A 25,682-nucleotide genomic window follows, 5' to 3' on the forward strand; every position below is an offset into this window, starting at 1 on the left:
CAGGAAACGAGGTTCCCAGCTCACGCGATACTGACGACTATCGCAGTGCTCGCCGAGATATGTAGTCTCTCGCCTGTCATCGGGTTCACCCTTCGGGTCTACGGCTCACACCCACCCCAGGCTCGGAATTGGGACATCGGGGTGCGTGCCGGGGTGGGCGGACCTGCTTATTGCAGATGTCAGAACGTTTCGTGGTAATTCGAGGGGAAAACACCTCTGTCTTTCAATTGCTCCGAGGACCGCTGCCAAAGATACTCCCTTCAGGGAACCGGGGAGTGGGGGTCCGCCATATTGGTGAAGGCAGACGAAAGCGCCTAAGCTCCAGGATGGTTGGCTCTGCGGGCGCAAATCCGCCATGTTATTAAAGAGAAAGGGAAGGTTGGCCCTCCTTTGCAACCCTCCTTCCATACACACCCTTTTTCCCACCCTGCTTTCGCGACTAAGCTTACTGGGCCCTTCGCTTGCCTCAGTTGTCTAGCCTTTGTCCGAAGAAAGCTTAGCAGCTCAGAACAGGCTTAAGATAGCACCGAATGAGGGGTAAAGGGAAATGCCGACCAATTGCGCCGCAGCGGGCTGTGCAACTACCTACAACAAGCACATTAACATCAGCTTCCACAGGTAACCTGGGGAGGGAGTGGGGGTGACGGAAATGGGAGATGCTAGTCTGAGTATTGCTTGTGTAGAAGGAACAGGAGAATTCTAATTTTTACCAACTTTCCCAACTAGTGACAAGGAAGACATCATTTTTGTCCTTGTGTTTCTCAAATCTGTCCAATTTTTCCCTCAGGGAAAGTTTTACTCGTTTTCTAAAAGAAATCCAAGTACTGCACGGTGACTACTCCTTGGAGAAAGTGACAGCAGGATACCTTAATTTTCCACTCTTTTTGCTCCTAAATATTAGTCCATGTCTTGATAAGAATGACGCCATAAGTGAGAGGATCTTACCCCCTTCCAGTCAACAGTCGCCGTTTGAAAAGCCTGCTATGTTCCCATTAAAACTGGAGAATTCTCACTAGCTGAACTGACATGGGAAGCATTTAAATTTCTAATACACACACACACACACACACACACACACACAATAACTGCGGAGGAACTGAGTCATAATTGATAGCTATAAAATGAAGCAATTAGTGAAAGAGCAAAAGATAAGCTTTCTTGAACAGAGAAATAGAAAGAGCCGAGGCATTATTTCTCCTTCCGTTTGCTGGAAAAGCAATCCAAATTCTTTAACTCTGTCAAATCAGAACTCTTGAAGGCACTTTGAAGACTGCCTGGCATATAATAGGTACTTGGTACATGTTCATCTTCTCTTCAGGTGCCTTCCACCTGCCCAAAAAAAAGAAATATTAAAAAGTTAAATGAAAACAATTCTGATTTTATATACCTCAGAGAAATCATATCTTTAACCTTTTCCCGACTTCACTATTACTAAAAGCACACCCATTACTAAAGCTACCATTAAAAAAAAAAAAATCCTTGTGATGTTTGTTTTTAAACTACTTAATGCAAATGTAGTGCTTTATTCATTCATCCATTGAATATATACTGAATTCCTAATTGCCTGACATTGTGTTAAGGATTCAGAAAGTTCTTAACTTTCTAGAGTTTAGAGTTGAATGGGGAAGAAAGACATAAATAATTACCTGTACCAAAAAAATTTTTGTTTTAGATAGACCTAACTTAGCCTTGGAAAGAACACTTCTCAAAGGATGTGACATTTGAAATGAGACCAAAGTATGAAAGACTTGGTCCTGTATGTTACTTAAGAATTCTATTTTATTCTAAGAGTACTTAAGAAGCCATGGAGAATTTAAAAAGAATAATGACAAGATTAGATTTGCATATTAAGCCTCCTGCAGTGTGGACAATTAGAGAATTAGGTGCTAGTCAAGCATCATTAGAAATGAATTTGATGAGAAAAGCAGCATATTATAGAATGTTAATTCACTTACTGTTTCAATTCACAAGGAAATCCTGCTACAGTATCAACTGGACTAAATGCTACCAATTAGTTTACTAACACAAAGAGTGCTGGATTAAGGGAGGTGAGAGTTCATAGCCACAAATTAAACTGTAGTCAATAGGAATCTACGCAGTGGCCCAGCTAAAGTTGCATGGTATTAATAGTAGGGATGGATAGAATTGGACAGATTTGAGAAATGATTGAGGAGAAATTACTGGATTTGGTAATCTGATATGGAAGATGAGAGGGAGAAGTCCAGACACTAATTATGGTTTAAGAGATGATGGTATGTATGATAATGCACATAGTCATGAAATTAAAATTTTTATGTGTAACCTGAGTAATTCAGGTCTTAAAGTAGAAATAACTATAATAAAAACAAATTCTTGTTTCATAAGTAAAACCATTTAATTAACTCCTTTCCACCCAGGACATAGCAGACTTCTTTATTCCCGTGACTGTAGACTGCCTAAGTCTATAGTCTCCACTTTTCTTACCTCTTAGCCTATTCCAGTCTAAGACTCCTTAATAATCTGAAACTGCCATTACTACATGTCTTTCTCCACACTCATTCTTCTAATAATTTCCTCCTTGAAATACTTTATACTTTTAGACTACTGACAATAATTGTGTAATTTTCTTCTTTGGATAATCTTCAGATTTGTTCTGCTAGCCCTTTTCCCTACTCCCTAATCTAGATCTTCACACTCTTATCTCCTGCCAGTCCAGCAGATTCAATATTCATAGTGAATTTCCAATCCCACAAAGACCACTTCTGTATTCTGATTTTCAGTAAAGGGAAACACCATCTACCTGGATACTTAGAAGTCAGCATCCCTTGACTTCTCACATTCCCTCTTGATCTGATTATTACAACAGCCTCTTAATTGGTTCAGTGCTTTCATTCATGCCCTGTTAACCAATCTAATATAATCAATGGTGTGTAGCTAAATGTTTAACAACTGGCTGTCCTAAGAAGTGGAAAGGCCAGATTTATAATGTTTACCTAACTTCCTTGAAGTCTGGTTTCAAGCTGCCAATGTGACATAACTGATATGGAGTTGAGAAGAGATATATGATATACTATGCTGTAGTATTTCTACCCTAAAGATACTAGACATAAATAATATTAAAAGATTAGATAATAATAAAATAATTAGGAAATTTGGCTGTTTAGTATTTATTACTTTGGGATTTTATTTGTGAATTTGTATAAATTAATTTGTGGTAATGGTTATATTTAACAACCAGTTCAAAATTTCTCTGTCAACAGCTTTTATAATTCAGCCCTTGAATGGCTTACCAGTGCCATTTTGGACAAACTTCAAAAACTTGGACTTGGCCTTCCAGCATCATCTCATGTCATATCACATTTCCTGTTCCCAAGATACTCAACACTCTTCACTAATCCCATTTAGCTTCACTAGCTATTCCTATTCTTTTAAGTGTTTGTTTTTGTACTGAAGTACTTTATCACTGAACTACATCCCCATTCCTTTTTATTTTTTTATTTTGAGACAAAATCGCACTAAGTTATTGAGGTTGGCCTTGATCTTGCCATCCTTCTGCCTCAGCCTCTTCAGTTGCTAGGATTACAGGGGTGTGCCACCATGCCCAGCTTGAGGGCTCCTGACTGATGAGCCCTTTCTGTTTTATGATTCTATACGGCCCTGTACATAGACTTTTTATAATATTCATAACAATTATTACGTTTATAATAATAAGTAAACTTTAGTATTTACCATGCACTGTGCATTAGTTAGGCATTTATGTTTAATTGTTAGAGCCATTCTTACCTTACTTTGTAGATAAAAACAAGAACTAAAAAAGTTAAGTTGCAGGGCTGGGGTTGTAGCTCAGTGGTAGAGCACTTGCCTAGCACATGTGAGGCACTGAGTTCAATCCCCAGTATCACATAAAACTAAATAAACAAAATAAAGGTATTGTGTCCATCAACAACTAAAAATGTTAAAAAAAAAAAAAAAAAGCGTAACTTGCCTAAAGTCTCCTAGCTATTATTGAAAAGGAACCAGTATTGGAGTCCTGGTTTGTCCAAAAACGATGTTGTCAGCCATTTGTTGTCTACTTCTATTTGATTCTCTACCCCACTACATTATATATACACTCAGATGACAGACGTCAAAACTGTTTACAGCCATGTCATCAGTGCCAAGGAACATAAGAGGCAGTCAATTACTTATTAAAGATGCAAGGAAGATAGCATTATTCAAATTACTGAGTTATTTCCAAAACATCATGTTCATAAAAGCCCTGTTCTCTTGTTCAACAGATAAGAATATATCTGGTAGGGAAGGGGAGCAGGGGGAGAATAGATGAAATCTAGATATGGCAGAGTGGTGGGAGAGAAAGGAAGGGGGCAGGGGATTAGCAAGGGTGGTGGAATGTGATAGACATCATTATCCAAAGTATATGTATGAAGACATGAATTAGTGTCAACATACTTTATGTACATCCAGAGATATGAAAAATTGTGCTGTGTATGTGTAATAAGAATTGTAATGCATTCCACTGTCATTTATTTTTTTAGAAATCAATTTTAAAAAGGAAAGAAAAACAAAAAAAAGAATATATCTGTTACCACCATGTTAGTTTTTTAATATTTATAAGATGGTTTATTACTACTTAAATTTGGCTGATAGCTACATCTTCTACCCTTTAAATATACTGTGAAAAATTCAGATGACACATACAAAACCTGGTTAAGATTAATGTTATATAAAATTATACCAAAATCAAATATAAAATTGTTGATTATTATTCTATTTTAGCATGGATAATCTAAAGATTATTTGATAATGCCACATTAGCCCCATTAGTTCATTTATTTATTGATTCAAAAACATTCAAGTGCTTAACAGGCACTATGGTAGATAATAATGATAGACCCAGGAATAAAGTAGTCAAAAACCTAAACCTCACTCTACAGAAACTTAAAATCTAGTGGGGAGGCGGAAAGGTAAATAATTAGAATATGGTGATTTCAGTGATATATGACATAGCAACATCTAACCCAGTCTTCTGATAAAGAAAAAATGTTCTTAGAAAAATGGGATTCCTAAAAGTCTTAAAAGAAGCAAGCACAATATAGTCAAGTTAAGGTTCCATTTGACGCACTGGTTTCATAATTAAGGAACAGTTTTAAAACAGGGCTTTAAAAAAGAGAATAAGAGGCTGGGGATATAGCTCAGTTGGTAGAGTGCGTGCCTCGAAAGCACAAGGTCCTGGGTTCAATCCCTAGCACCAAAAATAAATAAATAAGAAGCTGAGCAGGGCATCATGGCACATGCCTATAATCCCAGCTGCTGGGGGTATGGTTCAGTGGTTAAGTGCCCCTGGGTTCAATCTGTGGTACCAAAAAAAATCCAGCTGAAAAATAACATCTGAAAGACAGTCTTTCTGTATTTGAAGAGTTTTATGCAAATAAAAATGTAGTGATTGTATTTATTTGTTCTGAGTCTCCATTGAGGCCCCAAGAAGAAATTAACTAAGGTCTGATTTTTAGCTTTGGATTAGGAAACATTTCCAAACCACTAAAATAATGGAACAAAGATTTTGGGTTTTGGTTTTGTTTGGTTTTGGTACTAGGGATTAAACCCAGGCGTGCTTAACCACTGAGCCATATCTCCAGCCTTTTTTAAATATTTTTATTTAGAAACAAGGTCTTGCTAAGTTGCTGAGACTGGCCTTGAAGACAGGAGATGGGCAATGTTTACTGGAAATTTGGACTTTCATCTCTTTGTGTCTATCATCACTAGGAATGTAAAACTAGGACTGTATAGGATAGTATAAAATCTATTACCTCCAAGGTCCTGAAGTTTCACTTCAGAATTTCTGAAGCACGTATTTGATGTGGATTATTCAGCCCCCACCACCACCACCACCCACAGTGCTGGGGATCAAACCCAGGGCCTCACACATGCTAGACAAGTGCTATATCATTGAGCTATATCCCTAGCTATGATCCTTTTTTTTTTTTTTTTTTTGGTTCTTTTTATATACAAGTCAGTTCATAATTAATACTTAAACTAAAGAAGAGTAGTCAGTCATCACAGTTACTAGTAGATTTTTAGAGACAGCCCTTGTATATTTGTCTCTTCCTTAACAAGTATACATTAGGTACATGTCAGTTATTTGGTTTTTGAGAGAAATATGAAGGGAAAAACATTGGTGAATGGCATTTTGAGTTTTTTTAATTTTACTTTCTGCTACACTATATAAATTGAGTTGGTTTTTAAAAAAAAAAAATATATATGTAGTTTAACTACATGGAAATAATACAATGAATTAATCGAAATATTATGTATTCAGCTGGGCACAGTGGCACATGCCTCTAATCCCAGCTACTTGGGAGGCTGAGGCAGGAAGATCACAAGTTTGAGGCCAGCCTCAGCAACTTAGTAAAACCCTGTCTCAAAAAATAAAGCCTGCAGGGTGGCGTGTACTTGTACTCCCAGCAGCTCTGAAGGTTGAGGCAGAAGGATTACAAGTTCAAAGCCAGCCTCATCAACTTAGGGAGGTCCTAAGTATCTTAGTGAGATCCTGTCTCAAAATTAAAATACATACATATGAAGGGCTGGGGATGTAGCTCAGTGATTAAGTGCCCTGGGTTCAATCTGCAGTACCATAAAAAATACAAGTAAATAAATATCTGTATCATATTAATACAGCAAATTTTTGTTGAGTTCCTTGTATTTGTAAGATACTGTGTTAGGTGTCTAAGATAAATAAATTAAAAATATAATAATGATCCCTATTTTCAAGAAACAATTTATTTTACTGGAAATTTATTAAAATGGAAAAATTACAGAATACTGTGGTATTATAATTATGGAACACAGGAAGGAGTGCCAGAATCTTCCCAGACTTTCCTTAATAAAATTTAATCTTTATGCAACCAGCACAAATCACAGCATTGTGAATTTGCTGCTGCTTATAATAGTTCTACATAAAATTTATCTAGATAAGTTTAGTCATGTTTTATTTTACTATCCATGTTAAGAACTGGTAAGAAACGTCTCTTTTAAAAGGCTGTGAAAAATAAATCTGCTCAATCTTTTTTTATAATTTTTTTAACAATTTATAAAACTCAGCATGAATTGGTTTCTTTTCTATATCTGGATATTATGAGTTTAAATTTTTTTATGTAAATGGGATACACTTTTAAATTTCTTTTAACCATTTAGGTACAGCCAGAAGTATGCTAGTTGGAATTTGAGTTGCCTTTTTGGTTTGTTTGTTTTAAGGTTTCCTTTGGATCCTAAAAGAAGAAAAGAATGGGTTCGCCTAGTTAGACGCAAAAACTTTGTACCAGGAAAACACACTTTTCTTTGTTCAAAGCACTTTGAAGCCTCCTGTTTTGACCTAACAGGACAAACTCGACGACTTAAAATGGATGCTGTTCCAACCATTTTTGATTTTTGTACCCATATAAAGTCTATGGTAGGTAATATTATTTTTTTCAAAAACCATTTTTAGAAACCATTCCTTTTTATTTATAGAAGATAAAATTCAGAATATAGAAAAATTCACATACAGCAATATGCCTCAAGAAAGTTATAGATCTTCCTCTTATGTAATAAAGCCACAGGGTAGAATTAGAACTCAGATGTCCTGATTCCAATATTATTTCACCAAGCCATATTGTTTTACTATCCAGATTGAGCAGTCCTAATGTGAATTTTTGGATTAAGGATGTTTAACTGATAAAGTCTATGGAATATTCCAAAATCTGAAAAAGATCTGAAACGCTTCTGATCCAAAGCATTTCTAACAAAGGACACTTGATCTGTATTGGAATCTTACCAATTATTATCCAAGTACTGATTATTATCAATAAATATACCATTGGTGAAACTTAGAAATAGTAGTAATACAACTCCAGCAGCATTCTGTTCCAATTTTAAGATGACATGCATATAATATGTCCCCAGTGCTTTAAGAGCAACAAATTCTAAGTTATACCAAAGGATATGCCTCCCTTTGTTCAGAGGGAGGCATGACAGAAAACTTGACAGAGCTGAAGCATTCAATCTAGACTTGAGGACTTAAGAGTCTTGGAACTTGGGAGGTTTTTTATCTTGTACAGAACAGCTGTAATTGAAATTAAGAACAAAGCCATTGGGTTGATGATGAGTGGGAAATTATCAAATATTGAAAGTGATATTTTGATGGAAGGAGAAAATAAAGGAGAGATGAATGAATGAATTTTTATCAAGGAAGATATGATCAGAGAAAGGTCACAAAAAAAAAGGGAGAATGAACACAAATAGGGGGTTTCCCTTTGAAAAGGACAGACATTTTTTCTTTGGAAAGGAAAAACAACACTTTTCCCTGAGGTATTTGTGATGCTTAAATTTGTAAGAGTGGGTGGAGAGGGGTCCCCTGGGGTGGGGGGGTGGATGCTGTAAGTGGATATGAGTATCTGGATGATTAAGGAGCTTCTGGTTTCCTAACATCACAAATGTTAAACAAGCTCCAGAACTTTTTCACTATTTTCAACACTTAAACCTCTCATACTGCCTGAAACATAACATAGTACTTAAATATCTGCTAAATTTAAAATGTACCTTATTTCTTTCTTTTCTGCACTCCACTCCCAAGTATTGGGATTACACACAGGGGTGCTTTACCCACTAAGCCTCCCCTCCCCTTTTTTGTTTTTTTGAAACAGGGTCTCACCAAATTGCTGAGGCTGTCCTCAAACTTGCAATCCTCCTGCCTCAGCCTCTCAAGTTGTTGGGATTATAGGTATGTGCCACCAAGTATGGCAAAATATACCTTATTTCTAATATTTTGATAATCTATTCATCCAATAATAATCTTAGATGCCAAAAATATAAACAGCAAAAAAGAAAGACCCTGCCAATTCCTTATGTAGAGAGCAATTGCAGTTTTCAGGAGAACAGGAATCACCTTTGTCTTATTTATTCACCATTATTTCCCCGGGAGTTCATAGTAGTGTTTCAGTGTTTATTTAATGAATGAAAGATACAGTGATATGAAGATATAATCTAGGAATCATTTGATATTCTTAGAGTATATTGGACAAAAGTGTCCTGAGATTTCTGATTTAGGCAAAAATTTAGCCAGATTTTAAATCCATGAAGATATAACTGTGAACAATTAATAGATAAGTCTATTTAGAAGCTTGATACTTAAGAATATGTTCCTTCAATTTGTATTTAATTTATCAAATTGAGAGAATAGTATTTAACTAAAAAGGGAATCAAAGCAATTATCACAGATAAACAAAATGTCTACATTTCTAAATTGGCCTAAGTAGGAAAATAGCAAAGGATTTTTAAAGTCTCCATAGAATCATGCTCAGTAATTTGGAAGATACCTTGGCAGTCCATTGTTTATTTCAAAATCAATGTTTGAATATCTCTGGAGATAAAGGACAAAAGCGACTAGAGTTCATTCAGCCAGGCGAGAAACTTGATCCATGATTACATGAAAAAGCCTGCTGTTTTCCCCTCAAACTTTTAAAATCAGTTCTTAAAGTGTAGTTTAAATACTCCAAAACTGGGCAATATTTACTTATTTGTGGTATTCCATAATTTATGTTCAACTCTCTAATTTTATTTGGCTCAGAAACTCAAGTCAAGGAATCTTTTGAAGAAAAACAACAGTTGTACTCCAGCAGGACCATCTAATTTAAAATCAAACATTAGTAGTCAACAAGTACTACTTGAACACAGTTATGCCTTTAGGAATCCAATGGAGGCAAAAAAAAGGATAATTAAACTGGAAAAGGAAATAGCAAGCTTAAGAAGAAAAATGAAAACTTGCCTACAAAAAGAACGAAGAGCAACTCGAAGATGGATCAAAGCCACATGCTTAGTAAAGAATTTAGAAGCAAATAACATATTACCTAAGGGCACATCAGAACAAATTTTACCAACTGCCTTAAGCAATCTTCCTTTGGAAGATTTCAAGATTGTTGAACAAAATCAACAGGATAAAACATTACCAATTCTCTAAATCTAAACAGACCAAGATTATCTTTTAAGTTTATCTTCCACAGAACTTGATGACCATCCTTCATTATTTTCAGAGGTAAAGATACTTATGGCAATTATGCCAAAATTTAGTATTTAATAAAGTTTTACTTGAAGTAACATAATTGCTTTATAACTTATGAAAACTTGATTACAAAAGAAAATAGAAAACTTTTTATGAAACTTTTTTTTTTGAGAATGAATGGAAGTGCCTTACATGAGAATTATGTACTTAGAAATTTTGCCAGAAAATCATGTTTGCAAAGTTTTTTTTTAACTACTGTTAAAGAACAGCTTATGACAAATATGTTTAATTTATGTTAGAAAAAAACTTTTCCTGTACCAAAGTTGGGATATTACATTTTAAAGAAGATGCTAAGTAGGAATTACTTGCATTAAATGTGACTTTGAAATTGTTAGATTTGTATTAATTAAATTATGACTCTCACTGCTGTTTTAAAATTTATACAAACAAAACCTAAGGTACCAGGGCTGGAATTGTGGCTCAGTGGTGGAGCGCTCGCCTTGCATGGGCGCGACCCAGGTTTGATCCTCAGCACCGCATAAAAGTAAAGGCATTGTGTTGTGTCCATCTACACCTAAAAAATAAATATTAAAAAAAAAAAAAAAAACTGAGGTACAGAGACATTCTTTTATTTATTTTTATTCCCGTATTTTTCTTACCAGTAGAAGTAAGTTTATCATGGCTTTCCTTATATCCTTATAAAAATATTACATTTTAAAACAGGTTTTAAAAATAGTTATTTTTTGAACATGAAGTACCTTTGAGTTATCCAGACCACGAATGAGTCCTCAAGTACCTCACAGTAGTAAAAACTAATAGCTGATTATGCTCATCTTCTAAGAAAACATGTTGTAAAATAATGAAAAATTCAAGATTTAGCTTGTTCTTAATAAAACAAATAAATATGTACTACTTTTTTCTTATAATAAAAATATTACATTTCCAGCTTCAAAGCTGGTGCATTAATAAGCAAATTCCCTAATACCAAGTTCCCTGTTCAGCTCTGCTCTCATGTGTGTTGACAGCAAAACTCTTGAAGCTTTTTGTTTTTTAACTACTTTTAAATTCTTCTGTAGCTCATTAAATTCTTATGTATCTCAGTAAGTATTGTGGGCTTCTCTTCCTTCTTTGTAAACTCACAGTAAAATGTAATCACATAAAAGTATTTACCATTTTATATCTTCATAATTCACAACTTAAAATGGAATCAGTTTATCTTGCACACCAGATTGCTTTTTATCTCTTTTCTTTTAAGTGAACAAATAGCAACCATACTTCATAAGAGAAATAAAATGTAGTTCTGTATAAAAAATACATGTAATAAAACTATCCAAGGGCTGGGACTATAGCTCAGTGGTGAAGCACTTGCCTCACAAATGTGAGGCACTGGGTTTTATCCTCAGCACCACATAAAAATAAATAAAGAATTGTGTCCCTCTACAACTAAAAAATATTTTTTAAAAACTATCCTAGTGCTTATTAATGTAAAAAATATTAGAACTATTCTTATGGTCACCACTTGAACAATTAAAGGAACTACTTTATTTCATCAAATGTTTAATAAGAACGCTTTCTTCCCAAAAACTTTTGTCAAATCATGTAAAATTTATCAATATATGATAAAGTTATTTAATCCTACTTTAAGCTTCTGATACTACTGTAAGAAAGTAGCATATACATACATAAATTATGATAAATGTTTCCTGTAAAGAAATGACGTTTTTTTTCTTTTGCCAACTGTTTAGATTACTTTTTTAATGACACTAGTCATTTAAAAAGTCTCTTAGGAAAAAAAAAAATCTCTTAGTTCCAGCCAGGAGTGGTAGCTTACTCCTGTAATCCCAGAAATTCAGGAGGCTGAGGCAAGAAGATCAGAAGTTCAAGAACAGCCTTAGCAACTTAGCAAGATCCTGTTTCAAAATTAAAAGTAAGTTCCTTCATTTTTCCCATTCCCTCTCCCCCCCATTATGGATCAGCATAAACTTATCAGAGAAAATATTCGGCCTTTGGTTTTTTGGGATTGGTTTACTTTGCTTAGCATGATATTCTCCAACTCCATCCATTTACCTGCAAATGCCATAATTTTATTTTTACTCTTTTAATGCTGAGTAATATTCCATTATGTATTGATTGCACAAATGGTGTGACTCAACATCACGTACAATCAAAGAAAAGTTGTGCTCCGTTTATGTACAATGAAACGAAATGCATTCTACTGTCATGTATAACTAATTAGAACAAATTAAATGAATGAATAAATAAATAAATAAAAGAGCTGGGGATGTAGCTGTGCATCTGAGTTCAATCCCCAGTACTTAAAAAAAAAAAAAAAAAAAAAGTCTCTTAGTTTTCATTTGGTACTTATAAGAAGTATTTATGAAAATCCTTTTGAAGACGGTATGAACCTTGTTAGTTATTTTATAACTATTGGACATAATTCTTTAGAATTATTACTGCATGTTTTTTCCTAATATAGTTTCAAATTCCTTTATATAATCCCAAGTGCCAGTATATAATCTCAAGTATCAGTATATAATCAACAAACACTCTGATAATATTTACTTTTAACTCAAAGTAAGTTGGGCAAATAATCATTTTAACATAAATTTTCCAAGTATAGAATCTCGTGCAGTTCACCCCTCCCACTCCAAAGACAAAACAAAGCATTAATGCAACCTGTTTCTATACACAGTATCTTGATAACATTTTAAAAATCATAAAAATTAAGTAAAATACAATAAGCTTTTAGCAAATGTAATCATAATTCACTATTATTTGACACCATTGAAATCAACTACCACTCAGCAATTTTAGAGTAATTTCTTTTTGTTTTTACCTTATAATTTTCATATTACTATACTGGTAACATGCTCAAAATCCTTCCTGCAGTAAATTATTTTATTAACGGATATCTGTCCACCTTAAGACAAACTTCATTCACAGAGAAAAATGTAAGAAAGAATGTATAAATCCTATATTCAGTTTACTGATAGATTTTAGCACTCAACTGAACACCATAAAACTAATCCAAATAACTTTCTTTGGCTGAACACAACACAAATCCTGTCTTCATTTATTGTGTCTACTGGCAATTAACCAAACAGCTAAAGGATATGATATAAAGGTGAATATTGAGCTGGAGGTGTACCTTTGTGATAGTAGAGTGTTCTTAGCTCACAAAAGGGCCTATGTTAAATCCAAAAAAAAAAGATGAATGTAATGTGATATTCTGTCCTTACGTTGCTCAGAGTTTCCTGAAAGAAATATTTATACCATATGAAAATGCTACAAAAGGTATAAAGTGCTTTGAAAAACACTGGAAGTAGAAGTCGATGAGAACATATAATCAAATAATTTTCTTTTGAAATAATTTTTTTTCTTTTTTTCTTTTTTCTTTTCTTTTTTTTTTTTTTTTTTTTTTTTTTTTTTTTTGAGATTGGGGTCTTACTGTGTTGCCCAGGCTGGTCTTAAATCTCCTGAGCTTAAGGGATCCTCTAAGGGCTGAGACTACAGGCCACCACATCCAGCTCAGATTTCTTATAGACTTACCAAAGGAGGTAGAAGGACATTGGTGTTTGAACTGAATTACAGTGTTATCTGAGCATTTTTACCCTTTAAAATGAACACTGATCTAATCTGTAATAGAATCTTTGCTAAAATGAAAACAGCTATAAAGAAAATATGACATCAAAGCTAAGTATTGGAGTTTATTTGAAATTTGATATACAAAATAACAAACCCTATTATAGATTTCTAAAATAAAGTAACTCAATCTTTACAAAACAGTTGGCATCCTTTTGTTCTCTTATTTTTTCTTTAAAAACTTAAGTGTGGTAGGTGGTAGTATCTGATTTTCATAAGAATCCTCTGTTGATTTAACTTATTTATTCAGACATTTACTGTGCCAACTTGCACTAGAAATAAAAATGCCTTGGGCTGGGATTGTGGCTCAGTGGTAGAGCACTGGCCTAGCTCGCCTCACACGTGCGAGGCCCTGGGTTCAGTCCACAGCACCACATAAAAACAAATAAAATAAAGGTATTGTGTCCATCTACAACTAAAAAACAAATTTTAAAAAAAGAAGAAATATAAATGACTGTGGTCTAAAAAAATTCTAGAATGAACACAGGTCTTCTGCCTTCAAATTCCCTCTGCCCTCCACATTCTAACCCTTTAACATAAATCCAGTTATTAAAATAATACAAGTCATCTCCAAAAAATAATATAAAATTTTATGTGTATATACAGATAATTTATGAGGTCATTGTTCTTTTCTGGGTAGACTTAATAATGTTTGTTTCATCTCATTTCTCAGTGTTAGAATACGGGTCAATTTTAATTTCGGTATGATGGAAAATGGCTCATCTTTATACAAGAAATAGGATTCTTTTGATATCTGGACAGTTGGAAACTTTCTAAAATTAAGGATTTTGTACTGTATATTCAACAGCTGCATATTGTATTCACAAAAATGTATTTGATGTTTGTTAATATTAAATACTTTTTTTCCAAGGAAATTACTGTCATGTCTGTTATTTCTATAAACTACAAACATTCCTGAGTTAAGTCCTTCCCCAATTTAACCCCCTCTCCCCCGCCAGATTCTGCAGAATTCCTTCTTCCTAAATTGAAGCAAATTGTAAAACAATGATCTTTAAATCACTGAAGAGGAATTAGTTTCCCATTTGTTGCTGAAGTTATATATAAATATACATTATAGTTTATTTGCACTATTTTAAATGCTGCTTATGCAACTTACGCTAGATATATTAAGGGCTATAAAAGTGCTCTTTCTAGGAGTCTATTCTGAGAATATGAGGCCCTCACAAAGATTTAATTGTAGATGATTATCAAAGCATTGTTTTAACAACAAAAAGATTGTGATCTTAAAATATTTTTCTGATTATAAAAATAATTCACAAAATACTATCTTAATATTGGCTATTTCAATTCCCCCAAATGGTTTCAGTCTTAAGCTAGAATAGCTTGTTTTTTGGAGAACACCACCAAAACTTGTGCCCTGGAGGAGAAATATTCATTTGAAGGTGAAGCCAGATTTAAAGGTAGGTTGGTAGTGTAGTTAGGTAAATCAGGTCTAATATCGAGTAAGATAAAGGAAATGGAGGCCATTATTGAGAATGGAGTCCAGGAAACCAGAGCAGCACTTGGGGAAATTGAAATGTTAATGTCCCCAAGTCCAGGAACCCATCCTAAGGAAATGTTAATGAAGTAGCTCCCAGCAAACAGCTACCCCAGGCCCTTCCTGCCCAGATTACTCCTCCAACCCTCCTATCTCCCACCTTTTGGCCTTCCCACCAGCACATTCTATCACTGCAAGATAAAGGGAAACAAAGGACGTCAATGTGGGAAAACTAAAAGAAGACCTTAGCTATAAAAAAGGGAAGACCTCGCCCTTCCACAATTCTGCCTTTTGGGTCTCCTTCCTCCCAGGAGAAGTCTTTTCTGCTGTCCTTTAATAAAGCCTTCCACTTTCCACTCTACACTTGCCTCCACATGCTTCTCTGGTGTTATATTTCAGCATTCAGGGAAACAAGGACTGGTAAACAGTGGTAACAAAGGGTCAGTTCACTGGTACTATGATTTAATATGCAATTTTAACCAGATCCAACAATTACAAGAAACCATAGGAATTGACTTGTCACAGATAGACCTCAATGTTTTTAAGGGAATGGCCTGATGATTGTAGATGGTGGTCTTCTCGGAACACCAACTGATGGACAAGGTCTCCCTATGACTGTGATGAAGCAAAACAAACAAGACCAATTCATAATTTTGTTTAAGGAGAGACCAAAAACAACACGGTCACTGCAAGCCATAAAAACATCTGCTTTTATTATTAATTGTAACTACACAATAGTCTGTAGTCTGGTAACACTAATGTTAGACGGGTAATTCTGATTGTCCATGCAAAACAGACAAAAAGTGGGTACATAATAAATTTCTATAGAAGGAACATATACAGTCCAATAAAAACAAGCCTATTATATTTAGAACTACTAAACAGATTTGGGTCTTGTTGACTAGCTAATTAAATGTTTTACCAAAGAAAAGGCATGTAAATTGTATTTAGAGATTCAAAATAATGTGCGTTTTAAAAAGTAATTACTGTTAGTGGAAATAATATGAGTTTTTTAAAAGTAACTACTGGGTTACCATTGTGAACCATCTGAACCGGTCTTCACTTCTCCTATACTATCAGAAATTAACTGAAAAAAAAATTCAGAAATATATAATTATCAGTTATTATTAACTAAGGCAAACAAAACATTAATTGCAAATAAAACACAAAATCAGCTAAGATGAATTATTAATGCTAAGAAGACTTTCGCTTTTTAAATAAATTGAATCGAAGGCACATACTTTAAATATGAGTGCGAGGGCAGACGTTTTCACAATGTTAAGTGGTGTTATGAAAATAATTATATGAGAATCTAATAGCAGGAAGTTTAGCTTTATCTTTAGAGTCTGGCCCATATAGGGACTAAACGGCGTGTTTCAATTATTACTTTAATTTCGTTTATTTATTTGCGGTATTGAGATTAAACCCAGGGGCACTTCACCATTGAGTTCCATCCACAGCCTTTTTTATTTTGGATTTTGAGACAGGGTCAAAGCTGACATCCAACGTGCATCATTCTGCTTCCCTAAAGTCTGGGATTACAGGCTGTGCCAACCGCTCCCGGCTAAACTGTGTGTTTTAAATGATTTCCTAAGCCACAAAATTCCGTTTCTACAACATAACATATTCTCCTCCTCCCAAATAGTCATAACGTTATTTGGCATGCCCTCACACAATATAAGAATATTATGCTTGAAATGCATTTACTGATTCTAAAATCAGTTATATCTCGCTTTTCCATTACTGCGCTGCTCGCAGTTTCACTTTACCCGGTCTAGGACATGACGAAACCTAAGGGCTTAGGAACACCGCAGAGTAAACGCGTCGGGCCAGGTTTCCAGCACCTCCCCGACGCTTCCCCTTTAAATGCTCAAGTGGGCGAAGCGCTTCGTGACGGACTACAGCGCATGCGCACAGACGCAAGCCGCAAGGGGGAAAAGAGGCGTGAAGCACGAGCTGGGGTCCAGGGCTGTCGGCCCTGGCAAGCTGGACTGGGGCCTGTGCCAGCGCAGGCAGCTGTCGGGACGTGTCAGCGTTCGGCCGCCTGGAGCTCGGCTCCCCGACTCTCCCAGGTGCGGATGCCTCATTTTGCCTGTTTGCAACTGAGGACCTGCTCTGGTCGAAGGTACGCGGGGAGGCTGCGACGGGCGGTGGGCGGAGCTCTCCAGATCTGACTGCCTATTGGCTGCCTTGCTTTCCCTTCCGCCTTTCCCGTGGAGTCCCAGCGCAGTCCAAGTGTGTGGAGACCCAGCCCTAGAGGGTGCACCCCTGCTTATAACTGTGAGCCTTCTCTCCCAGACGAGTTGGAGCTCTCCATCAGCACGTTTCTGGAAGGAGTTTGAGTTTATATTTCTTTTTGTGTTTGTGGAAGATGTTGGAATCTATATTTGCCTCTAAATGAGTGTTTTGGAGGCAACTTAAATGACTTTCTCTTAGAAACGTTCTGTTTTCTCCCTCAGGTGTTCATATCCTTATTTTCCATGACAGATCTTGATGACACTGTATGCAAAAGATACATGAAGATGATTACAAACATAGTAATATTGAGCCTGATCATATGCATTTCCTTAGCTTTCTGGATTATGTCAATGACTGCTAGCACCTATTATGGTAAGTAGGAATGTTCTAAATTGTTTTTCTGTAGTTGGTGGAATTTGAGACTGTACCTTTATAAAACCCAAAACTGACGTCGTGAGCAAGCTACGCTGTTAGCATAGACATGTTTGTCTCTTTTCACAATATCAAAATTTATTGAATAACAAATTCACAAGCTAAGTAACTTTTTTATCAGTGTTAATTCACCAAAAATAGTTATGGTTTACTTGGTGTCATAACTGAGATAATCACAAATCCTTTTATTCCATTCCAATATTTTTTAGTATCCGTAACACTTTATGCAAAGATAGATAATTTTCAGGAATGGTTAACGGTGATCCAGGGGTTTCTGGAGGCTGCACTCAGTGCAAAGCAGAGAGCAGAGCAGATACAAGCGAAAAAGAGTCATGTAGGTGGTCAGATAAAATTATGAACCTACCAAAGAATTTATTCAGGGGAAGGAGCTGTTAAAGCTGGGAACTTATTCTAGGCAATTTCAAATGGCCTGTGTCAAGGAGGGAGATCAAATTGAGCTGAAGCCCTGGCGACAGGAATTTGGTTACCTCTCAACCTCTTGATGTGTTGAGATGATGTGGTGAGGGGCTCAGTGTGTCCCATGTCGCTAGGTTCTCTTCCTTTTTGTGTGTTTCATATAAAGGTGTGGCATCTAGTGAAACTTGATAAACTCACAGGCATGCCTGGTTTCTGTGATGTGGGTTTGAAATCCCTGTGCACCATGTGCTGATTTAAATTAATAAGTTCACTAGTGGTCATTTTTAATTAGCACAATTAATGTATTGTATCAGTTTGCACATTGTTTTGTGCATCTGAGGGTTATTCGTCACTATGTTCGGTATGTACAATATCTGTGGTTATCTATTTACCCAGACGAATTACCGAATCTTTCGCCTAAGCACTTGTACTCAAAATGGAGCAGCTCATAGCAAACTGCTGCTTTATAAAATGGAGTAACTCAGGGCTAGGCACTGCAGGTCTATACAGCATGAAGCAACTCAGAGCAGAACATACCTGCTCTCCACACACATCCTCTGAATGGTTGGAATGTTTGTGTGTCTTACCTTTGATAGCCTGAATTTAGTTTAGTAACCTGATAATATAAACAGTTCCATGAACATTTTAAAAATTTTAGTAAATGCTCTTTATGGTAATACTCTTTATACCTAACTCAAAATGTCTTTATATTTCATATAATTATTTTGTCCACTTTGGTGAAAAATAAGCACCATAAAACATTTGTGAAGCAATTTCAGTGATATTTTAATTTTGATAAGAATATTTGTAATACAATTGATCAATTTTATGTATTCTGTAATAAAAATTAAAGACAGTATAATCTTTACATTTGGAAATTTAAAGGATTTGAAGGATTTGTCTGCTGTTCGCCTAGTAAGCAAAAGTCCTGGGTTTGATCCCCAGCACTGCCAAAAAAAAAAGGTCTCCATTTAAAGCCTGAAGCCTGAAGCCACTTTGTATAAATATTAGGCACTTTGGTTTCAGATCCTGCTTTAGAGCATAAGCGTGCCTGTATACAAAGTTCCTTGATACCTCTATAAAAACAGCAGTGGTCAGTTCATAACAAAGGAAAAAGTGGTAAGGAAAATGAGAAAGTGAACTCATGTATAGGTGAATTCATGTATAGTTATGTGATTATGATTGCTCTTTCAGAACTTAGTCCTTGTGCAAAAAGACATATAAATAATCAGGTGTTTGTTGTACAGAAGCTTTTGGGACTGATTATTGATAATGATTCATAGTAGGGGAGAGGGTTTGAGGTAAAGGAGATGAGAAGAAACTTCTTGTGTAACTAAATAGAAAGAAAGAATGTCTAAACTGAAGTATCCCCCTAGGCCTAAGTGCCTGATGCAAATGAAGGAAGCTGTGCAGATTTTTACATATTAGACATGGATCAATAGTTTTCACATCCTGAAATAGGATTTTTCCTATTTTGTGTTGTTAACTTGACCTTCTTTGTCTTTTATTTTCCCATTTTTTATAAAAACATGGACACAAGCAGTTATTCGTGTTTTTCTTTACCATAAAGAAATCATTCAGTTTTAGTACCAGTGGTGAAAATTTTAAATGGAAAGGTTGTGGCCCCTCTAAAGGAGGTGGCCTTTCTTCTTCAGTTGATTCTGCCATGTTGGTCAGTTTCTCTTTTAAACAGAAGTTAAGAATATGAATTTTTATATGAAATTTCCTCATCTTTAAATATTGACTCAATTATTTGAAAATACTATGCTAGCTAAAATATCCATGAACTAAACAAAATATCTGTGAGCTGGATGCAACCTTTAGAAAAATGTTTGAGATACTCTTCATCATAAATAGCTATAAAAAGTTCTGAAAACTTTGAAATAGTGACTATACCCCCACCCCGGAAGACTACCCCTCTGAAAATACATAAGTCTCAGCATAAATGTTCTACTTTGATGACTTATCTCAGTTCCTCTACTTAGGACAGTATTTGATCCAGACTGCTGTTATCAAAGCTGATTCACAAAACTAAACTATGCAGACTTCACATGACTCATGCTGTATATTTATAACTTTTCAGGTAACTTACGGCCTATTTCTCCCTGGCGTTGGCTATTTTCAGTTGTTGTTCCTGTTTTGATTGTCTCTAATGGCTTTAAAAAGAAAAGCCTAGATTACAGTGGAGCTTTGGGAGGTATGTATTTATTTACAATGCTTAAAGTAACTATATAATAAGTATTTGTTTATATAATATAAAGTTGTGTTTTTAAAATTCTGAATATAATTTTAATGTTACATATTTTAGACAATAATAAATTATGCATTGCTCAACATTCCTGTTCTGTCAGAATTCAGGAACAAACATATACTTTTAGTATAACATACAAATTTAACTTCATAATTGACGTAAAGTAGATTAATAGGATAGAATTACAAGGACCTTGACTATTATGCTCCTTTTGTTAGATTATTTAGTCTTTTGACACTCCTCATAGATGTAAATGGAGGATTTAGAAAGAATAACTATTGAAAATTGCTTGAGTAATTTCAAGCAGATCAGTTCAAACCTGGTGTTCTTCATAGTCTAGATTAATTTTTCAGAACTGAGTTGTGACAGGCTGTTTGTTTGTTTGTTTGTTTATTTATTTATTCATTCTATTACTAGGTTTTGAACTTGGGCCCTCTACCCCTGAGTTACCTCCCTAGTCCTTTTTATTTTTATTTTGAGGCAGGGCCTCACTGGCCTTGAATTTGTAATCCTCCTGCCTCAGCCTCCTGAGTAGCTAGGATTATAGATGTGAGTCACCACGTGGAACTCATTTGTTATTCTTTTAGCAAATACTTACCACTTACTACTGTGTACTGCTGTTCTAGAAACTAGGGGTATAGCTGTGAACAAGGACAAAGTTTCACTTCTCCTGGAATTTTTTTTTTTTTTTTTTTTTTTTAATGAGAGAGGGAGAGAGCGAGAGAGAGAGAATTTTTTTTTTTTTTTAATATTTATTTTTTAGTTCTCGGCAGACATAACATCTTTGTTTGTATGTGGTGCTGAGGATCGAACCCGGGCCGCACGCATGCCAGGCGAGCGCGCTACCGCTTGAGCCACATCCCCAGTCCCTGGAATTTTTATTCTCTAGGAGCAATAGATAATAAGTAAATCTGTAAAACTTTTCAAATGATGAATTTTATGAAAAAAATAAAATATAACAAAGTATATATGGTGGAAGATCTAAGACATTCTTCTGTAGAGAGGAGAGCATCAGATGTTTTTCTCATAAGGAGGTAATTTGGTGCTGAAACCCAGAGAAGCCAACAATGAGAAAGTCTAAGAGAAGCATATTCCGGGCTGAATAACAAGCTAGGCCTGACATCTACAGGACTGGCTTATTTGAGAATGAGAAGAAGGCTCATTTGACTAGGAATAGTAAGAAAAAGAAAAGTAATGAGAGATAACATTGAAAAAATAGGCAAAGACCAGGTTATATTGGAGCTGGTAGACCACAGGAAGGCTTTTATTCTAAAGTAGGTGGAATCTCTCTGCTTCAAATCAGAGGAGTGGTATGATCTGATTTGACAGGATAACTTTAGTATCCTTCCATTGTTGAAAGAACCAAGCCTTGAAGGTTACCCCTAAATATTTCCTATGGGATGCTATTACTATAGGATGAGGATTATGTAGAACTGGCAGATCTTGAAGTCATTTACTAAGCCAACCTTTAAAATACTATTAATCTTTAGCCTCTGTTGCCCTGTAAGTACATTCTTCCCCCTCCATATTTATGTACAGAAGGCATTCCTCGTAAAGTTTTATAAACTAGACTAAACTTTCATGGAAGCAAGATAATGTGATGGTGAAAGAACAAGCACTAGGATCAGGCAGAATTAATCTGAATGGTAGTGATGGCTTCGGGAGAGTTTCATGTTATTACCTCTCTCTGTCTCTGTTTTCAATATCTAACAAAAGAGTATATATCATGCAGTCCGTGGAGCTTAAACTTGAGGTCATCTCACTTGCAATGGTACCTTCCAAGGCCCTTGGGGAGAGCCCTACCAATGTGCTCTTATGGTCCTATAGTTTTGTAAGTTTTGCATAAGTAAAAGATATTTTTTACTCTTTTTTTCTTAAAAGAGCGTCCTCTAAGTTTTAAAAGTGTAGCGCCCCACAAGGCCTAAATCTATCCCTGATTTTATTCTTAGGGTCATAGGATTAAGTGAAACAATTACCATAAAGTTTTTTGTTCACTGGACACATGAGCCAACATGTATTGTAAGGTAGGCAGATTTCTTCAGAATTATGCTAATTCCCTTTCTTCAGAATTGAGAAGTATTGCTAAAATTCTGTTTATTTCCACTCTCCACCCCATGGGATAGTTGAGAATTAAAGTTAGCTAGACACACTGGTATTTTTTATATAAATTGTGTCATAATATAATCAACAAGTATTAGGAATGGCTATGTATTATTTTTTTATTTATTTTTTAAAGAATTTTTTTTTTTAAGAGAGAGAGAGGGAGGGAGAGAGAGAGAATTTTAATATTTATTTTTTAGTTATCGGCAGACACAACATCTTTGTTTGTATGTGGTGCTGAGGATCGAACCTGGGCCGCACACATGCTAGGCGAGCGCGCTACCGCTTGAGCCACATCCCCAGCCCTATGTATTATTTATTTAACAAATGCTTATGTCACACTTAAGCATGTTCTGGGCATTCGTCTTAGCACTTTGGCAATATTAATTCATTGTAACAAATAATTTGAACAAGCTCTGTTTGAGTATGAAAACATAGAATTATGTTTTGCTAAAAAATGTTCTCTCTCAACCAGGCATAGTGGCACATACCTGTAATCCCAGCAGCTCAGGAAGCTGAGGCAGGAGGATCACAAGTTCAAAGCCAGCCTCAGCAACAGCGAGGCACTAAGCAACTCAGTGAAACCCTGTCTCTAAATAAAATACAAAATAGGGCTGGGGATGTGGCTCAGTGGTTGAGTGTTCCTGAGTTCAATTCCCGGTACCCCCCCGCCCCCCCTCCCCCCCCCAAAAAAAAATAATTCTTTCTCAGGTATCCTTGCCTTGGTACTAAGAAGGGTCAAGTTCTTTTTTTTTTTTTTTTTTTTTTAATAAAGAGAGAGAGAGAATTTTTTAATATTTATTTTTCAGTTTTCAGTGGACACAACATCTTTATTTTATTTTTATATGGTGCTGAGGTTCAAACCCAGTACCCCGTGCATGCCAGGCAAGCGCGTTACCACTTTAGTCACATCCCCAGCCCCCAAGTTCTTGAAATTCTGTCTTTGACTTCCATACTATGTATTGTCCTGGCTTCTCTTACTTTTCTCCTCTCCTTTGTCTCTTTCCTACTACCATATCTTCTCTTTTAGCCCTTGGGCCTCTACTCCTCTCCTACCTACCTTGATTCTGAATTAAAAGATATATATTTGAAAACTAATTCTGACACCTGTACTTGATGTGAATTTTGGCAAGTCATCTAACTCCTAAGATCCTTACTTTCTTTATCTCTTATGAAATAGGTCACGCCTTTCACAAGACTGAAAGAAGATAATGTTTGAGACAGCATGCCTTTATAATCTATAAAACATATAAACATTGAGTGTTAGTGATTATCTGTTTTCAACAATGATTTTTATGTGGATGACTATTAATTTAGCATTACCACAAACATTAGTTTCTTTCTCCTTATCTCTACTCATTCCCCCAACTTCTCTCCTACCTCATTATATATACTTGTGGGGGCGTACCAGGGATTGAACTCAGGGGCATTCAGTCACTGAGCCACATCCCCAGCCCTATTTTGTATTTTATTTAGAGACAGGGTCTCACTGAGTTGCTTAGTGCCTCACTTTTGCTGAGGCTGGCTTTGAACTCGCAATCCTCCTGCCTCAGTCTCCCAAGCTGCTGCGTATATATACTTCTTATTATATACTTTTCATTATTAGTGTAGAGAGAGATTCAGAGTTCTGGGGGGAAAACAAGGAAAGTTTCAGAAAACTGAAATTAATTCTCCTAGAGGAAGTGTAAATGAAGTATTCCAATTGGGAAGGTTATGTGGTTTGAGGCATCGTAGGATTTAATGAGTTATTCACATTGAATAGGATTCAAATCTGATAAAGTCATTACTTTGCTGCCAGCACTATTAGATGGAAATTGTCAAATAAAACGGAGGGAAACATGTTTTTAACTTCTTTTTCAGTAGTAACTGATGTTTGAAAAGTCAGGTAGCAAAAATATAATATGTATGTTTCTAAAAATTATCTTGGTATTATAACAAGCAACTTGATCTGCTTGAGATCAAAGGACACCTACTGGATTATAAACTCCTTGAAGACTAAGAATGTATCTTAAGCCTCTGTGTCCTATGTTTCTTTGACTAGTGCTAGAAGTATATTAGAATGGGATTAGAATTAGATTGGGATGTATTTCAGTGGTAGAGTGTTTGCCTGTCATGCATGAGATTCTAGGTTCAATTTCCAGCAAAAAAAAATGTCACCACGGGACTGGCATTGTAGCTCAGTGGTAGAGCGCTCACCTAGCACGCATGAGGCACCATCCTCAGCACAACATAAAGATGAAATAGATATTGTGTCCACCTACAACTAAAAAATACATATTAAAAAAAAGTCAGTGTATATCATTGTAGTTGGTAATACTTTCCTGAAGAAGTAATGGTATTCATCTGTAGCATTGAGTTTACCCTGAGAAGTTATGCATGATGTAAAATGCTTAGCCTGACACCTGACAGATATGTGTTTTCTTAATAACAGTTATTATTGTTCTCCCTCCACTACTACTCTTCAGTATTAAGGAATGTTTGCTAAGCTTTCCTGTGTCATGCTTTTAGCTTTTGGTGTGCTTAGAATTAATAAATGGGAGTTACAGAACTTTCTTGAAGATCCAAGTACTTAGAGTCAGTCCTTCATGATACAGGTACACATACCTTAGTATTGATAGGATGGGAAAGGCATGAGGCACTGCTTAATTCAGACACTGAGGTGAAGGCCCTGGTCTCCTGGAGAGAGAGGATGAAATGAAGGGAGTGAGTGGAAAAGTACTCGTGAGCTGCAAAGCCCTGGGCAGGCAATTTACTCCAAGGGAAGTGTTGTCTGCTTGTTGTTGACATGGTTCTGACAGACTACTGGAAGCTTTTCTTTGAACATGTAAACACGGACAGTTTATTATTAGGCTCTTGGCATGGCAAGTTTCAGTTTCATTTGCCAAGAAACTAGGCTTAATGGTTTACCATTTTTCATTAATTTTCAACAAATATTTAGTGGTGGTTCCATGTATGCCAGTCACTATTCTGAGCACTTAGAATTTTAACAGTGAATAAAATGGATTAAAATCTTACTATCATATGACTTACATTTCTCTTCAGGGAAGTCAATAAATGATAGGTTTGATTCTATCTGATCCCCTCAGGAGGAG

General features: G+C 35.6%; 2 protein-coding genes across 10 annotated transcripts in view; both read left to right on the forward strand.

Moving 5' to 3' along the window:
• The first annotated feature begins 28 nt into the window (after window positions 1–28).
• Thap2 (THAP domain containing 2) lies at window positions 29–14,475 on the forward strand. Its single transcript, XM_076854871.1, has 3 exons — window positions 29–618; window positions 7,231–7,426; window positions 9,581–14,475. The coding sequence occupies exons 1-3, from the start codon at window positions 548–550 to the stop codon at window positions 9,968–9,970; spliced, it is 657 nt and encodes a 218-aa protein (XP_076710986.1). The 5' UTR covers window positions 29–547; the 3' UTR covers window positions 9,971–14,475.
• A 2,606-nt stretch (window positions 14,476–17,081) lies between these two features.
• Tmem19 (transmembrane protein 19) overlaps window positions 17,082–25,682 on the forward strand; it is a 45,961-nt gene continuing 37,360 nt past the window's right edge. For 3 of the 9 annotated variants that reach the window (XR_013091237.1, XM_076854874.1, XM_076854873.1), the window contains exons 1-3: window positions 17,198–17,277; window positions 17,612–17,762; window positions 20,323–20,436. Coding sequence is in view for 8 of the 9 variants with exons in the window: in XM_076854874.1 (XP_076710989.1) it covers window positions 17,633–17,762; window positions 20,323–20,436 (244 nt within the window). In the remaining variant the exon portion in view is untranslated. Of the gene's footprint in view, window positions 17,278–17,377; window positions 17,489–17,611; window positions 17,763–20,322; window positions 20,437–25,682 lie in introns of those variants that run through there. The other 6 variants (XM_076854879.1, XM_076854877.1, XM_076854875.1 and 3 more) reach the window with 6 other exon arrangements.

The sequence above is a fragment of the Callospermophilus lateralis genome, chromosome 4, assembly GCF_048772815.1.
Source record: "Callospermophilus lateralis isolate mCalLat2 chromosome 4, mCalLat2.hap1, whole genome shotgun sequence".
Classification (NCBI taxonomy): domain Eukaryota; kingdom Metazoa; phylum Chordata; class Mammalia; order Rodentia; family Sciuridae; genus Callospermophilus; species Callospermophilus lateralis.